General features: G+C 32.8%; 1 protein-coding gene across 1 annotated transcript in view; it reads left to right on the top strand.

Annotated features, from left to right (window-relative positions):
- The window catches only part of nonC (serine/threonine-protein kinase Smg1), a 77,696-nt gene that overhangs the window by 27,549 nt on the left and 33,417 nt on the right, over positions 1-16,730 (top strand). Inside the window, exons 37-64 of the mRNA XM_080169155.1 lie at positions 241-311; positions 695-760; positions 1,495-1,603; positions 1,956-2,072; positions 2,305-2,421; positions 2,897-3,163; positions 3,465-3,564; positions 5,094-5,190; positions 5,339-5,523; positions 6,841-6,943; positions 7,272-7,344; positions 7,917-7,997; positions 8,499-8,579; positions 8,950-9,045; positions 9,422-9,511; positions 9,884-9,957; positions 10,151-10,236; positions 11,187-11,279; positions 11,714-11,784; positions 12,150-12,301; positions 12,473-12,568; positions 12,801-12,835; positions 13,300-13,406; positions 13,866-13,966; positions 14,920-14,996; positions 15,432-15,499; positions 16,062-16,130; positions 16,481-16,575. Of these exons, the coding sequence (XP_080025281.1) occupies positions 241-311; positions 695-760; positions 1,495-1,603; positions 1,956-2,072; positions 2,305-2,421; positions 2,897-3,163; positions 3,465-3,564; positions 5,094-5,190; positions 5,339-5,523; positions 6,841-6,943; positions 7,272-7,344; positions 7,917-7,997; positions 8,499-8,579; positions 8,950-9,045; positions 9,422-9,511; positions 9,884-9,957; positions 10,151-10,236; positions 11,187-11,279; positions 11,714-11,784; positions 12,150-12,301; positions 12,473-12,568; positions 12,801-12,835; positions 13,300-13,406; positions 13,866-13,966; positions 14,920-14,996; positions 15,432-15,499; positions 16,062-16,130; positions 16,481-16,575 (2,777 nt within the window). The remainder of the gene's footprint in view (positions 1-240; positions 312-694; positions 761-1,494; positions 1,604-1,955; positions 2,073-2,304; positions 2,422-2,896; positions 3,164-3,464; positions 3,565-5,093; positions 5,191-5,338; positions 5,524-6,840; positions 6,944-7,271; positions 7,345-7,916; positions 7,998-8,498; positions 8,580-8,949; positions 9,046-9,421; positions 9,512-9,883; positions 9,958-10,150; positions 10,237-11,186; positions 11,280-11,713; positions 11,785-12,149; positions 12,302-12,472; positions 12,569-12,800; positions 12,836-13,299; positions 13,407-13,865; positions 13,967-14,919; positions 14,997-15,431; positions 15,500-16,061; positions 16,131-16,480; positions 16,576-16,730) is intronic.

A 16,730-nucleotide genomic window follows, 5' to 3' on the forward strand; every position in this document is an offset into this window, starting at 1 on the left:
AAGATATACTCTAATTTTACTATACTATGGTAAAAATGAATTATTGTCAGTTTGACATTAGCGAAGCTTTTGACAATTTCCAGGTATCGTTAACTTTAAAAAAAAATTGTCTATAGTTCTTTTCAATAAGGAATACAGTGCCTATGTAGTTAATATTCGCATTCTACTCCTGTTTAAAATCTTAAAACTCCCACCTTTACGGAATTTCTTTGAACATATGTAATATTGTTATATTTCAAGGATATCCAAAGAGGTTTGAGCATTACTCCTAGCGCACAGTGGAAGGCTATCATACCTCAGTTGTTTTCAAGGTAACCTTTATGAAGAATTTTTTAGCATTTTGTAAAAATCTTAGGTTCTTTCTATTTTGACGTTTCTTTACCTTTTTAAATCAGGGAGGGAGGAGATATTGGGCTTTTTATTATACTGGTCCCCAAAGTGTTAAAGTTTTCTCGTTTTCGTTGGCATAACAACTTTGGGTTCTCTTATTGAATTTGGATCGGTTAGTTGATTAAGTTGAGTGTTTAAACGTTTTAACCACTAATTGCATGTTTATCATATTGGGGAATAGAATTGTACAATGATTTATCATTCATTGGCTTATCCATTAAGATCCCTGATTTTAAACGATTTTGTTTTATTTAACTACAATACCTACACTTAAAATTGTAAAACCCATGAATTTTCTATGAAGGTTGAATCATTCTGTTCCCGTGGTGAGACAAAGAATATCAGACCTACTCTGCAGGATAAGTTCAAAGTAAGACATTTTTATTAATTTTTGAAAAAGTCCTATTGGGAACTGATCATCTTAAAGCTTTCTAATGGTCTTGACTTTAAAAAATAACACTTTTATAATTCTATTTTTATGCAGTAATTGTTTATTTCAGGGGTGTATTTTCTGCAAATTTTACCCGGCTGAGGGGGGGGGGGGGGGGGTTTAAAAAAATTAACAATATTGGTTGGGGGGAAAAATGTAAAAATTAAGAGGACTAAAAGCATTTTTTTTCTATTTTTCTTCCCTCTTTGGTGAAAAAAACCTAAAAAATATGTGAAAGGGGGCGTAATATGAATGAAATAAAGAGTTCTGAAAATATTTTTCCATTTTATCCCCTTAGTTGTTAGAAAATACTAGGAGGGGAGAAAAAATAAAACAATTTGCAGCAGGGGGAAAAATGAATCTTGTGCGGAATATACTCCCCTGGTTTTTTTATAACATGTCAAAGTTGTAGGATGTATGAGTGCCTAACTTTATGAAATTTTGTTTGTCTTGGCTATTTTTATCGAAGTTGATATATTTTAAATAAGCTATTGGACTGTAAATTACCCAAAGTTTTATTGCCAGTTTATCTTACTCTATAGCTCAAAACTTTTACTTTTATTGATTTTGATTTGTTGGTTCCAAGCTAGTAGTGTCCAAACTTTTCAATCAATAATTTAATCCATTAAGATCCCTGATAACAATACTTAGTTAATATCAATCTCTCTGTCTAGGTATCCAGAGCTTATAATATTTCCCGCGGTGGTCGGCAGTTTAACCACCGGTACTCAAGCTACACAAACTATTACCAATATTTTTACTGGAACTATTCTTCAAACTAAGGTAGAATTATATTGTATTAAATTTTAAATATAAAAATTTCCATCCTTTTTCCTTGCTTTCACACAGAGTGCCTGTTGAGCACTGTTAAAAGCCCCCCCCCCCCCCCCCACCCTCTTATTAATTAATAGTGGGAAGGGTAATTTTTTTCCCTATGTCTCATTGTCTATCCCTTACAGAGAGTATTAACTCTGAGGTGCACTAATATCCAATACAACCTAACCTAATCTGAACAAAAGTTATAAATAAACAAAGGAAAAACTTACCCTCCTTCGTCTTTTTTTTAAATAAGAGAATGCTTTATTGCTCAGTGCTCAATAAGATACTTCTGTGAAAGGGCTCATTTTTCTAACAGGATGAACAGCCAATGGAGACGGAGAACGAAGGACAACTTGGAAGTGCTCTTATGCTGAATGCCTATGAAAAGATTGTTGAACAGCTGAACAAGACTATGCCTACAGCTGTTGAACAGGTAAAAATTGGACTCTTAGAGTTTTCTAGAGGCTCTTGAGAAAAATGGAGGTTGGGAGGAGTCGCGTCAACCCAACACTTGATAAAGGTTTTAAAGAAAAGCTAAAATAAAGTGGGAGCATTTTTTTTATCTAGAGGAAATTTTTTATTTTATGATGGTGGACCAGCTGTTAGCGAGATCTTACAGACAGACAGACATTATGTTACTTTTTCATAAGAATATATATTATTAGGTTACTGCGTTTGTGACAGAGCTACGTAGAATAACAGTGCTATGGGATGAGCTCTGGCTAGGAACAATGGCGCAATATGGCCCCGAAGTTCAACGCAGGATAAATAGGTTTCAACAGGTATTATTTTCATCTTTAAATTTTTTTATTTTTCAGTTTTTTAACTGCGTTCTTAAATACTTTGACCAACACAAAGCTTTCCTGAAAGTTTTAAACCCAACAATCCTGTAGTTTCTATGGTGACAAAAAAAACAAAAGCATTGTCCTAGTTAAATTTTGGGATTATGGAAAGAAAACGCAGTTGTTGGTTTCGTCGTATTTACACAGTATCTTTTCTTCTATTTCTAGCCCCTGCTGGGGGCTCTAACCCTGCGAGGCCAATTTCCTAAAAATGTGTTACAACTTACAATCTTAACATTTACCTAACCTAATAATATATAAAAAACTACTGTGAAAATATGACGAAACCCGCTACTTCGTTTTCTTTCCACGATACAAATTTCGAATGATTTAAGTTTGTTTGTAGACTTTAGCATTTTTATATGGCTGTAAACTTGAAGTTTCATAAGAAAATAATAGACTGACTTTGTTTTAGGAAAGCCAAAGGCTTGACTCAAATAGTAGCCTCTCTGAAGAAGAAAAATTAAAGCTGGTTAAAGAAAAGTACTCAATCCTCTTCACCCCAATCATCTACGCCTTGGACCAAGTCAACAACATCACAATGGCGGAACCGGAAACGCCAAACGAGGAAAATTTCCGCGCCAAAAATGGCGCGCACATTGCCGAGTTTTTGGAGAGCGTGCGCAACCCTGCGGATTGGAGCAAACCGTGCACTGGGTGGGCTAGTCTTGGCACTCTACAGGTAAATTACTAACAGATAATTTGGGTAATTGCTTTTGTTGTTGTGAATTATCCAAACAGATTTACTACTTCATTTTCTTTTTTGTCAGTTAAAATGAAATTCGTGTTATAAATTTCAGAAGATTTTAGCAATATATCAGTTTTTTTTAATTTTCATAATGCCTTGGGTTTAGTTATCCGTTTTCTATTGAACATTTAAAATTGGAAAATAGTTTCTGTAGTAATATTTAGAGTTGTCATGACTTTTTCAAAACTTTTGTTACTTCTTTCAAATCTACTTTTTATCCATTTTAAAATTATAGAAAATGATGGGCAGCCGAGTATCAAAGAAAAATCTGCTAAAACTGTCAGAGATATCTCCAGCACTGTACAGCCTCAGAAACACTGAAATTCAAATGCCAGGTGACAAGAAAAAAATTGCTAGAAAATTGATTATTTAAAACTTGTAAACTAATCCTAATATAAAAATTCAATGCTGTTTGTTTGTCTGGCTGTAATTTATATATTTTTGTATTGGTTATTTTTTTTTTATTTTTGCACTAAACATTAAGAATTATATAAACAATAAGATATATAAGTTTTCAGGAATTTTAAAGTTAGGGGGAGATTTGAAATCTGCATCAAATTTTAAGGATTTTTTTTTATAAAATTCGTTTTTTCTATAATTCTTTATCTAAAAGCGGAAATGAAATTTAAGTTAATTAATTTTGGCATCTGTGATTGGTGGATTTAAAAAATCTGCGCTCTGATTGGATGGCGTACGTACATCATTCAACCAATTAGAGCGCAGGTAGTTTAAAATCCACCTATCCTATTGGTCAAAATTAATTAACTTAAAATGCATTTCCGCTTTTAGATAAAGAATTATACAAAAAACGAATTTTATAAAAAATCCTTAAAATTTGATGCAGATTTCAAATCTCCCCCTAACATTAAAATTCCGGAAAACTTATATATCTTAATACACAAACCTTTATCTATTGTTTTTACCTATCAAGGGGGGGGGGGAAGTTTTGACACATTTGTGTAAACAGGGAGTATAGGCTTTATCTTTGGACTGAGAGGATAGGTTATTAGGGATAAAATCATTCTTATATGATGAATTTTCCCAAGTTTTAAGATTTTTTGGATAGGCCTCCAGGTTCCGGAGCTCCAGGCCTCCAGGTCCTCTCTGTACAGGTAAAAATGAAAAAAAAATTTTTTTTTGAAGAGTTAGAAGTAAACTTATGAAACAAAATATGCGTTTTTTTCTTCAAATATGTGAATAACATTCAAAAATATGCATATTTTGTTTCATAGGTTGACTTCTAACTCTTCAAAAAAAAAATTATTTTTCTAATTTTTACCTGTACAGAGAGGACCTGGAGGCCTGGAGCTCCGGAACCTGGAGGCCTATCCAAAAAATCTTAAAACTTGGGAAAATTCATCATATAAGAATGATTTTATCCCTAATAACCTATCCTCTCAGTCCAAAGATAAAGCCTATACTCCCTGTTTACGCAAATGTGTCAAAACTTCCCCACCCCCCTTATTTCATGCGGGCGATTCTGCTGTCTTTTATATTCTAAAGTCAGGTCCAACAAGCAAGGATTAATAAAGGAGCCAAATCTCTTTCTATCCAAACACCCGGGGGTGTTAGGTTAAGTAACACCCAACAGTCAACCAACTCTTTGGATGCACGAATTTTGTCTTGAAGTCCCAACTGTGCATGGTATTGGTTATTGAGTTGCACCTGTTTTTGGCCAAGGCATTCCGCCTACTATAACTATTAATGTCGCTTACCTGACATAGCAGCAATAGAAACCATTTTTAACGTCTTAAAGTTATGACGTGGTGTTAAGCCGAGAATCGAACCTTCACAACCCCCACGACGAGGAGCGGATACGCTACGTATTGTTCCATGATCGCAGGTTAAATCTATCTATTTGTAGGTGACCACGGAGCAGGAAAACCGGACACTGTCCAGATTGCCAGGTTTGAGGGTACTATGTCTGTTCTACCAACCAAGACTAAACCTAAAAAGTTCAGGTAGGACTTTAATTACATTATATCCTTTGATACAGATCTTAAAATATATATACTCTTTAAGACACACAATAATTGATGTTCTTTGTGTTGTACACAATACGCTAAAAGAACCTTTGTTATTTTCCTTAATTTTGTTATTTTCTTTTAGTTTAATTGGAACAGACGGCCGTAAGTACACATACCTGTTCAAAGGGCTGGAGGATCTTCACCTGGATGAGAGGATCATGCAGTTCCTGGCTATTGTGAACCAAATGATGGCCGCTGGCAGCAAGTCTGTACAGGTCCACAGGGAGGCCAAATATTTTGCCAGAAACTATACTGTTATTCCTCTGGGTAATGATATTTTAATTTAACTTTTATTAATGGATATATAATATTATTACCAGCAGCTTACACCAGGTTTTGATATTCTCTAATAAGTGAAACACGAAGCGGGTTTAAATGATAATTTCCCTTTTACCCCATCCCCTCCCCTCCCACTAGATGAATGAACTGATCATTAAATGAGTCCCATGTTAGCAAGCTAAATTGACAAAAATTATTTTACTTATCCTAATATCCACGTATAATCTACATCAATTCTTGTAAAGAGTGTTTTCTATTATTTCCGAATTACTTGTTAATCCGTTGTTGAGTAATTTTTGTCACACTTAGTTTTTTGTTCTTTAAAATTTATGTGACCTTATGTAAAATCAAATGACTTCTACCCTTTCTTCTGGAATTGTCTAATATCTATGTTTGCAAAATAGAGTAAAATTTTGTTATTTTTTTTAAAAATTCATACATCTTTGCAGTTTTTATTCTAATATTTTATTAGATTTAAATAAAACTATTAAAAGTTCAGGTATAATCAATTTTACGTGTATATTTGAAAAGGAAACATAACATTTTTCTTTCAAAGGTCATAAGTTTTCTTTTTGTGTTCCTCTTTTTACTTTTAACAATGTAACTATTATAGGATCCAGATCTGGACTGATTCAATGGGTAGAAGGAGCTATGCCAATATTTACTCTATACTAGAATGTAACTATTATAGGATCCAGATCTGGACTGATTCAATGGGTAGAAGGAGCTATGCCAATATTTACTCTATACTAGAATGTAACTATTATAGAATCCAGATCTGGACTGATTCAATGGGTAGAAGGAGCTATGCCAATGTTTACTCTATACTAGAATGTAACTATTAAAGGATCCAGATCTGGTCTGATTCAATGGATAGAAGGAGCTATGCCAATATTTACTTTCTACTGGCATGTAACTATTTTAGGATCCAGATCTGGACTGATTCAATGGGTAGAAGGAGCTATGCCAATATTTATACTAGAATGTAACTATTAAAGGATCCAGATCTGGATTGATTCAATGGGTAGAAGGAGCTATGCCAATATTTACTCTATACTAGAATGTAACTATTATAGGATCTAGATCTGGACTGATTCAATGGGTAGAAGGAGCTATGCCAATATTTACTCTATACTAGAATGTAACTATTATAGGATCCAGATCTAGACTGATTCAATGGGTAGAAGGAGCTATGCCAATAGTTATACTAGAATGTAACTATTAAAGGATCCAGATCTGGACTGATTCAATGGGTAGAAGGAGCTATGCCAATATTTACTCTATACTAGAATGTAACTATTATAGGATCTAGATCTGGACTAATTCAATGGGTAGAAGGAGCAATGCCAATATTTACTCTCTACAAGAAATGGCAACTTAGACAACAGGAGCATCTGGAGAATGTTAGGTCAGTTTTTTCAACATTTCTTGTCAAAAATTAGGATTTATTAATATTATTCTACAATATCTACAATATTTAAGCTACTCTACTTAAGTTCTTGTCTGTCTTTCGCTCGTTTTGTAATTATATGGTGGCCTGAAGTGCAGCTATTTACTTTTCTTCACTACTGGGTAAAGTAAGGGTTAGAAGAGCCCTGCTGAAATAGTAACTTGTAAAGTAGGGACCCTGCTGGATTATTACCCCCCAGCAGGGGCTAGAAACATGAATTTCATAATGGGCATGAAATAATCATGGGTTTTAATATTCATCCAATGTTTTACATATTTTTTAACAGGAAAGGAGAAGAGGCGAGCAAGATAGTTGGAAAGCCAAGTGAATTATTCTTTGCCAAGCTCTTACCTTTACTCAGGAACATTATAAACTATGAACAACGGGTGAGGTAGATTCTGCACTACTTTGCCAGACTTCGTATTATCTGCTAAATAGGAAAAATATTCATTTTATTCTACAATGAAGTGGTAAATTTTTATCCCATATGATTATGCACGGCAAAAGATTAGGTACTTTAAATATTTTTAGATTTTGTATTGATCTTAAAGTATTAGACAGTGGACTATAAATTGATATATATCCTAAAGGATATTAAACAAGATTACCATTTTTGCAGATTAAAATTATACGCTGAAATGTTTATTACCCCTAGTTTGAAATAAACCAATTAAAATTCAACGACAGTTCCTAAAGTTTTTGAACCAACGAATAAAGATAAATTGGTCATAAAACATTTTAATTTACAGTATAATGTCCCCTCCCTCTCTTCAATTTTCTTATAGATAAAAAATAAATATATTTTTTTTATATTTTTGTGATTCCTTTGTTAGGATTTCTATGTCAAATAGACAATCAATTAAAAGATTTGAAGAGTAGCTCTACTACTTAAAACCTTTTTTTAGTATTCAATAGTTTTATATGGTGTGTTAGGAAGCAAGGTGTATCTAAGATGGAGGACAGAAAATCCTGGCCAATAGCAATTATGAAGCAAGTCATGCAAGAACTTGTACAGGAATGGAATTATTTACATTAAAACTATAGGCCCCGCCCGCAGGGTTTAGACACTTTAGAAAAACTCCACTTCATCCTTTTTTCAATTGATTTTTTGAACAAGGCAACTGTAAAATGAATCATACAGGGTGTTTTTTTTAATAGGACAAAAGTATTGCTTAATATAAACCACTTGCCATTGACAGAAATTAGTATTCTATATCTTAATTTCTTTATTGGGTTGGCACATTTTGTATAAGAAAAAAATATTTAGCGATTTTCAACAAATTATGCCTTAAAAACCGGCTTTTCCAAATTACCTATTTTTGGATCATGGCCAATTTAAAGAGTGTGCAAAAATTTGTATATTTTTAAAATTCAAATTGCGCGGCTTGTGTTAATAGTAGAAAAACTGTCATTGAAATATTCGGAAAATTCCTTACATTCACTTGAGCTTAATATTTTGTTTTAACTTTTAATTAAAATTCAATTTAATTTTTATGAATAATTTCATTGGTTCCAGGAAACTCCACAAGATCTTTTATCCAATGAGTTGTGGCTACGCTGTGTCACTGGAGGTCAATGGTGGAACCTGATACAGGTAAGTTCTTCAATTAAAAATTGGAATTGATTGTTAATTAAATCCCTAAAACAATTTTGATTCTTCCTTTTTTTACGGTGGGTTACAAAGTTAACCTGGAATTTGATAGCAAATATGAACAACTCAATGTGCATTTTTATTACCTAGCAATAAGAAAAATTATATATCACCTCTGAAAATGTTTTGTATTAAATGAAATTAGTAAAAAATAAAAGTTTTTAAAAAACAACTTATCATTGAAATAATGCGTTTTTCTCTAATGTCAGATTCTGAATTGTAAAAAATGATAAATTTCCATAAAACTTATGCTTAGTAGACTTTAGAGGCTTTAAAATTGACTAAACCCGATTAGAATATTATTTTTCTCTAGAATATGGGAAGTTCTATAGCAGTAATGTCAGTTATTGGTTATATCATTGGTCTTGGTGATAGACATCTGGATAACATTCTGGTCAATATTGATAAGGTAAGTTAGATATAGTGTGTTTATTATTAAAGGAAATAAAGTATTTCTTAATTCAACCCATTTACCATTAACAGAAGTTAATAATCAATAACTTTTTACTCCATTGGCTATTTTGTTTTTTGAAAACAATTGCAATGAATTAAATGGGAAGGGGGGGGGGGGTAACCAACCCTAAATATTTGAAAATATGTTTCTTGGGGGGTGTGGGGGGGGGGGGGGCTTAATAGTTTTTTTTCTGTAACAAAGCCTTTTATTTTTGTAGGCATATATTTCCTGAACAAAGCCATCTATTAGTGAATACAACTAGATAGTCAGTCAGATATTGGTCTATTTTGTATTAAAGATTATAAAATTGAATATCTCAAATTTATTTTAGGGTTATGTTGTTCACATTGATTACAACATATCATTTGAGAAGGGAAAAAATCTACGAATCCCAGAACGCGTTCCTTGTAGATTAACACAGGTAAAAACTAATCTTTCAAGTAATAGGATGTCTGTCTTTCTCTTTTTTAGCTACATTGGGTGGTCAACACAGTTTTTTAAAAACATGCTTTAATTAGTCCAATAGACAGTGTTTCGTTGTTTAAGAACAAATCATCAGTTGGTTCAAAACATATGTAGATGTTTTTCAAATGAGTTATGTAAAGTAAACACTACCCTGGCTTAATCAATACAACAGTGACACTCATTTCTTACATGAATGAGATGTTAGGTTTTTCTTTTTAATTGTCAAAGTTAACAAATTTTAGAATACAGTTACTCTGTAAGTGTAACTTTTAATACTTATTACAGATATTCATCTTTGTTTGTTTATATTTGAGTTATAACTTCTTAGAATATTGTGTCTGTTTTTGGAGTATCTGGAGTTGAAGGCATCTTCAGAATGGTCAGTGAACACACACTTCAAAGGTAAAAATCTTAAATAGGAAGGGTGAATCTTTTTAAAGATATAACAAGGTGTTAAATCCTAGAAAATGAAACTTTATGCAGTTATTGGGAAAATCAGTTGAATTTAAAACAAAACTTTTTTTGTCGAAATTTTTTTACATTCTAAGAATTTGATGTTATGCCAAAAATAATTTAAAAATATATTTTTCATTAGAATGAGAGAACATAAGGAAACCTTGTTAACACTGCTTGAGGCCTTTGTGTATGATCCTTTGATTGACTGGACTCCTGGATTAACAGGTACAATAGTTTCTAGTCATATTTATTGTTTGTGTATGATCCTTTGATTGACTGGACTCCTGGATTAACAGGTACAATAGTTTCTACTTTCTAGTCATATTTATTGTTTGTGTATGATCCTTTGATTAACTGGACTCCTGGATTAACAGGTACAGCAGTTTCTACTTTCTAGTCATATTTATTGTTTGTGTATGATCCATTGATGTACTGGACTCCTAGATTAACAGATACAGTAGTTTCTAGTCATATTTATTCTTTGTGTATGATCCTTTGATTAACTGGACTTCTGGATTCACAGGTACAATAGTTTCTAGTCATATTGTTTCTTTGTGTATGATCCTTTGATTAACTGGACTCCTTGATTAACAGGTACAATAGTTTCTAGTCATATTTATTCTTTGTGTATGATCCTTGATTGACTGATCCTTTGATTAACTGGACTCCTGAATTAACAAGTATAGTAGTTTCTTCTAGTCATATTTATTCTTTTGTTTGATCCGTTAATTGACTGGACTCCTGGATTAAGAGGTACTATAGTTTCTAGTCATATTCTTTAATTAATTGGATATACCTACTCATTAAAAGATTAAGTGTTTTTTCTAAAAGTTTTGATACTAAAGTTTTAAAAATCCCGTAGACCGTGTGCCGACTATCAATTGGGTCTTTTAATATCAGCCAATACCGTCGTAAATGTTAACACAGTCAAGTTCTGCTACAAAAGAGCAGAAAGCAATTTGCAAGCAGACGAAAAAGGTCCCCAACACTGGATTTAGGTAGTTATCTTGATTATTAGCGTTTAATCAAATGCGCTTATGAAGTCAAACTGTTCTTAATTTTGACCAAATGTCTTTACATGAAATGGTCAAAATAAGAACAATTTACTAAACCCTAACACACAAGTTTACGGAAAATATGCTAAACAAATTACCCCTTTATTGTTTTGCTATTAGGTGGCGTAGCAGGTGCCATGTATGGAGGTGGCCTGGGACAAGAGGAGTCGGAGAAGAAGGAGATGGAACACACCCTCACATTCTCTATGCTAGGCATGGATAAACATTTAATGTATTGCTTCGAAACCGATTAATATCCGCTGGATTAGAACTGGTTCTCAGCCATACTAAAAAATCATGTACAACATCGTATTATAGACAATTTTCAACGAATATTGAAATAAGAATTACAAAACTGGTTTTACTTTTAAAATTTTTCATTTTAATGTCCACGGAAAGCTATTTTTAGAAAGATGCGAAAAATAACTATTCTCTATCCTTAGTCATATGCATTGCTTACCTAGACTTGGATTAAACTTTGTTATCATAATAATTCATGCAATCACTTTACAAGTCCAATTATTTAAACTCACTTTAAACTCTCCATGAACATGATAATTTTTAGCTTCTTGTCAAGTAAAATCAAAACTATTTTTTAGAATTTACTAAGAAATTACAATTTTCCTATTTTCAATATATTTCATCAGGAGTAAGAGTGACTGAGCTAAAAGCTGCTTGGGTGGAGAATCAACATGATCTTGAGGCTGCTCTCATTCAGGTCGAGTTAGAAATTCATACAAAATTTTTTGTAGGAGGATAGATAATTTATTACTAATTGTCCAATCCCTGAATACTTGATAGATTGTTTAATATTTATATCATCTTGTCAATTATATTATCTATACCTAATACAAAGTAGAACGATGTTTGTTTGTCTGTCTGTTTTTTTCCATTTTATTTCAATCTAAAATACGAAAAATTGGTTTGATCAACACTTTTGGGGCAAAGCCCCTAGAGGATAGGGGCGAAGCCGCTAGTGTTATTTTATAGTAGCACAGCAACTCATGAATAGGGCCGGTCCATATGATATGTCAGTGTTAGTCAATAATGTAATTATATAATGGAATATAATTGAAAATATAGGTAGAGGAGGGACTCGGAAACTGGCAGGACCTAGAGGGGTCAACCCTGCGGACAGGTGACAAGCTGGCCAGCCTGCACAAGAACATGTCCTATCTGAAGGAAGCGGAGGTGAATCCTAACCACAGGATTTATAATATTCTGGATCCATACAGGTATAAGATTAGCTTGGAACAGAAAAATTTTTATTGATTGATAATATGTCATGTTTGATAATAGTTGTAATATCAGTCTTAATTTGTTTAATTTTCAAGCAATATAAACTCTTACCTACGTCTATTTTCAAATTTGATTTTGTTTTATATGACTCATAATATATAATTTAGGAAGCAAAAAGCTATCGAGAATGGAATTGGTGTTGTTAAGAGTCAACTTCAAAATTACATCACTGAATGTGAAAAAATACAACATCTTTATAACAGGTTACAATGTCTAAAAGATAAATCTTTTAATAAAACCATTTCGAAACCCTTTATAAAGCAATGTAATTAGTCTCTTCGTATTGTTGTCTCTAGCAAAGATCTCAGAAAGTGCTTGATCGATTCGGGTTGTGCTTTGCAGTGAATCTTACTACCTGACATTTGGTTTTAGTATGCATCTTGATGTTACTGGAAGTTTTGAATATAAAATGAAGTGATATTTATTTAATTTTAGAGCTGTTTCTTCAATCAGTGGACCTCAGCTAACTAAGGAATGGTTATTTTATTATTATTATATAGTTGTCTTTCACCTTTTTTACCTGTCAATGACCTCGTAAGAGCGAGGCTACTGTCTATGACACCTCTGCAACAAAGGTAACCTTAGGACAGCAAATCTCTTCTTTTCTGTCCTAAAACCCAGGAAATTGTGTTAACTAACACTCAACAGACAACCTTTAAGGTGCACGGTCTTTGTCTTGACTGTTAATTGTAATGACATGCACTGTTTTGGGCCAATGCCTTTCAAATAATCTAACTATTTTATTTATGTTGCGCATCTGACATAGCAGCAGTTGGTAACATTTTTAACGTCTTTGGATATGAGACGCTGTTAAGCCAAGATTATAAATCATCACACCCCCGACGACGAGCGTATACAATACACTACTTGTGAAGCCATATTTTTTTTTAATTTTCTGTTCAAGCAAAAATTAGTAAATAATCTTTTTAAAATTAGTGGGATGGGGAGATATCTCGAATCCTTGATACCAACAAGACCAAGTGCAGCAGGACCGTGGCTACATTCCTGGAGAATGCTGGACAGAGAGAGCTTTTAATCCAGGTATAATATTATATGTACGTACTAGCGGCTGCGACCCTAGAGGCCTCTAGTGGACCTTGAAGGGGTGGAGGGTCGACCCACTACACTTAATACCTTATTTTATTTTTAAATTAAAAGTTTTTTTGAGGCGGTTGGTATTTTTTGTTAGGTGTAATTTCTCTGGGGAGGGGTGTATCCTCCCTCAAAATAGTTATAAACCTTAAGACATGTTAAGCTACACTGCAAAGGAGAACCATATCGGTACAACAGTTTGGAACAGACAAACACACAGATCGACTTACAGAGATCCATTTACTTTATTACAAGGATCTATGAAATATAATTAACTCATTTAAATTTTATGTAGAAGCTAGAAATTTAAAACCTTGAATTGGAAATGTTTGTCTGATTTTATCAAAACATTTAGTGATAGGACAATGAATGACAAAATCTTCTCTCAAAAATATTATTTTATTATAGTATGAAGGAGTTGAAAGTAAACTGCAGTTTGGAGTATCAAATCTTATAGAACAACTGAAGCGTATTCTGGAACAGTTCAGTGTTTACAGTGCTGTTACCAGGTAGGCAATTATAATTTCTAGAACAGTTCAGTGTTTACAGTGCTGTTACCAGGTATGCAATTATAATTTCTAGAACAGTTCAGTGTTTACAGTGCTGTTACTAGGTAGGCAATTATAATTTCTAGAACAGATCAGTGTTTACAGTGCTGTTACTAGGTAGGCAATTATAATTTCTAGAACAGATCAGTGTTTATAGCGCTCTTACTAGGTAGGCAATTATAATTTCTAGAACAGTTCAGTGTTTATAGCGCTGTTACTAGGTAGGCAATTATAATTTCTGGAACAGTTCAGTGTTTACAGTGCTGTTACTAGGTAGGCAATTATAATTTCTGGAACAGTTCAGTGTTTACAGTGCTGTTACTAGGTAGGCAATTATAATTTCTGGAACAGTTCAGTGTTTACAGTGCTGTTACTAGGTATAGAATTATGATTACTTTTTGTACACAAGCAAATCTGTTTTACAAAGGGGGAGGTAGGTTGTGTTAAAAATCCGTAAAAGTATTAGTACCTAAGCTTCCAATCAAAAGCGATTATTAAGTCTTACTGGAAGTGATTGGAAGCTTACTCATAATTTAACGGATTTTCATGAACTGATTGGGGACTGCTCTTTAGGGAATACAGTTACTGTTCCTGCGGTGGAAGCCTTATTTAAATTTTAAGAGAAATTTTATTTTTCCTTATTTCGGGCGTATGTCCCAATGGCTATCCAAACTATACCAGAGCGAAGACACTGAAGGAAAAAAAGACATATATTTCATTGAATACCCCAGGATATAGATGTTGCACGGTTTTCTGAGATTTTATTATTCAATCTCACGGAAAAATAATCATACAATAAACTGTTTATAATTGCAGAAAGGTCTGCTATGCTATTCCAATTAATATTGTATATTTAGAATTTAATTTAATCAGTTACTTATAAAATTGATTATTATTTTGATTGATTTGTTCAGTGTAAGTCCCTGCAATGGAAAGGAGAGACACAGAATCCATAAATACATTTCCTGGGGTAACAGACTTATCTCACAAAAGGAAATCAAACATATTATTTTTATTAGGACGTCCGTTTGTCCGTCTGTCTGGCTGTTTTGTCTGAATATCGTACAAAACAACCAACAAACCTACACATATAACTTTTAGATTTAATTTGCTACAAAAAATGCTTCTTTCATAAGCTTATAAGAGCATAGCCACACCAAGGCTCATAGGGATAAGACCATGGACTGGACAATGACATCCCTATTGATGATAAAAAAAAGGTTATCCATTTTATAGATTAATTTAAAATTATTGGTTAAGAGTTTGCAAACTGATAAAATAAACCAAGATTTTTAAGCCAACAAATGACAAAGCATGTTTATAAATCAGTTCTACAAGTTTTTGGGCCAATCAATGATAGAGCATGTTTATAAACTCTGGGTAATCCAGCTTTAAATTTCAAAAAAATTATGTTTGATTGACAACCAGGATACCTTCTCTGTTGAGATTATTGATACAATTCTGACAGAGTTCACTTCTTTATTTGCTCCACAGGTAAATCACATATTTTTATTTTCTTATTTATGATGGAGAGAATCAAATGTTATGTTCAATCAAAGTTGTCAACAATACAATCTCCACATTTCCCTACTGACAATTCTCATAATTTACTTATCTAGCTTTTGTGATACAATTGGGTTTTTAAATAATATTCTACATTGATACTTCACCACAAGATAATGTTATTTCATGGACAATCTAATTAAATATATTTTCGATTTGGTAAGGGCATCAAGACCAAGGTCTTATAATAATAGAACTGTTCATTTCCTTTTAGTACATTATAGATCTGTTTAAGACGAACTCTTACTTTTCTAAATTGTTGTGCAATATTTTCCTCATATTTTAACACATCAGTAAAATGCAAATTATTAATACAGCAAAAAACTTTAGCTTGTCCATTATTTCATAGTTAGAAAACCTTCTAGACTGTAATCTATTAGGTAAATAATTTTTTCCTGGAAAATCATATGTTTTTACCTACAATTTACACTAATTAAATGTTACAATTTGAAAAGTAACTTAACTTTACCTAATATAAAAAATCTAAAATTAGGTCACAGCAGAAATTGATAAAGTAGAACAAGTTCAGAAAATGAACCTACAGTTTGATAGAATTACCCAGGTAACCATTTTGCTACTTGAAACATCTATGGGCAATTGGGCACTTAAAGAAGGGATGGGGTGGGGTAAGTCGACCATCTACATTAAATATTCAGTTTTGAAAAAGAAAAAGTAAATAGAAAATTTTGGGGTTATTCACTTTTTTCTATGGGCGATTTTTTTAGAAGGTTGAAGTTACCCTTCTAAAAAAAGTTATAAACCTTCCCTGGATATAATTATAGGCCCTCGAAGTGATTAGGCACAGAAAATAACTACCCTTCCCTTATTTCTACTCTTTTTTAATCAGAGGAGGGTGTTTAATCAACAGGTTTCTTTGTGGGATAACGTGATGATATTAATTTTTTTATTTAGATGAATTTATCCGGACAGCAGAGATTGTACCAGAAAATTATGTCTGAAAATTTGATGAAACATGGCCGCAATGGAGTCATGGAGGAGCTAACTAGGTATTATACAGATTTTGCCTATAATTATTTGTTTGTATTATAATGACTAGTTAAAGAAATGACAAGTTACAATATCGGAATACTTGGAATTGCAGAATGTAGATGGACAGGACAAGGACAAACCACAACCAAAGATGGCCACCTAATACTTTATT

This window comes from Acartia tonsa, chromosome 8 (assembly GCF_053477335.1).
Source record: "Acartia tonsa isolate MP-2025a chromosome 8, ASM5347733v1, whole genome shotgun sequence".
NCBI lineage: Eukaryota > Metazoa > Arthropoda > Copepoda > Calanoida > Acartiidae > Acartia > Acartia tonsa.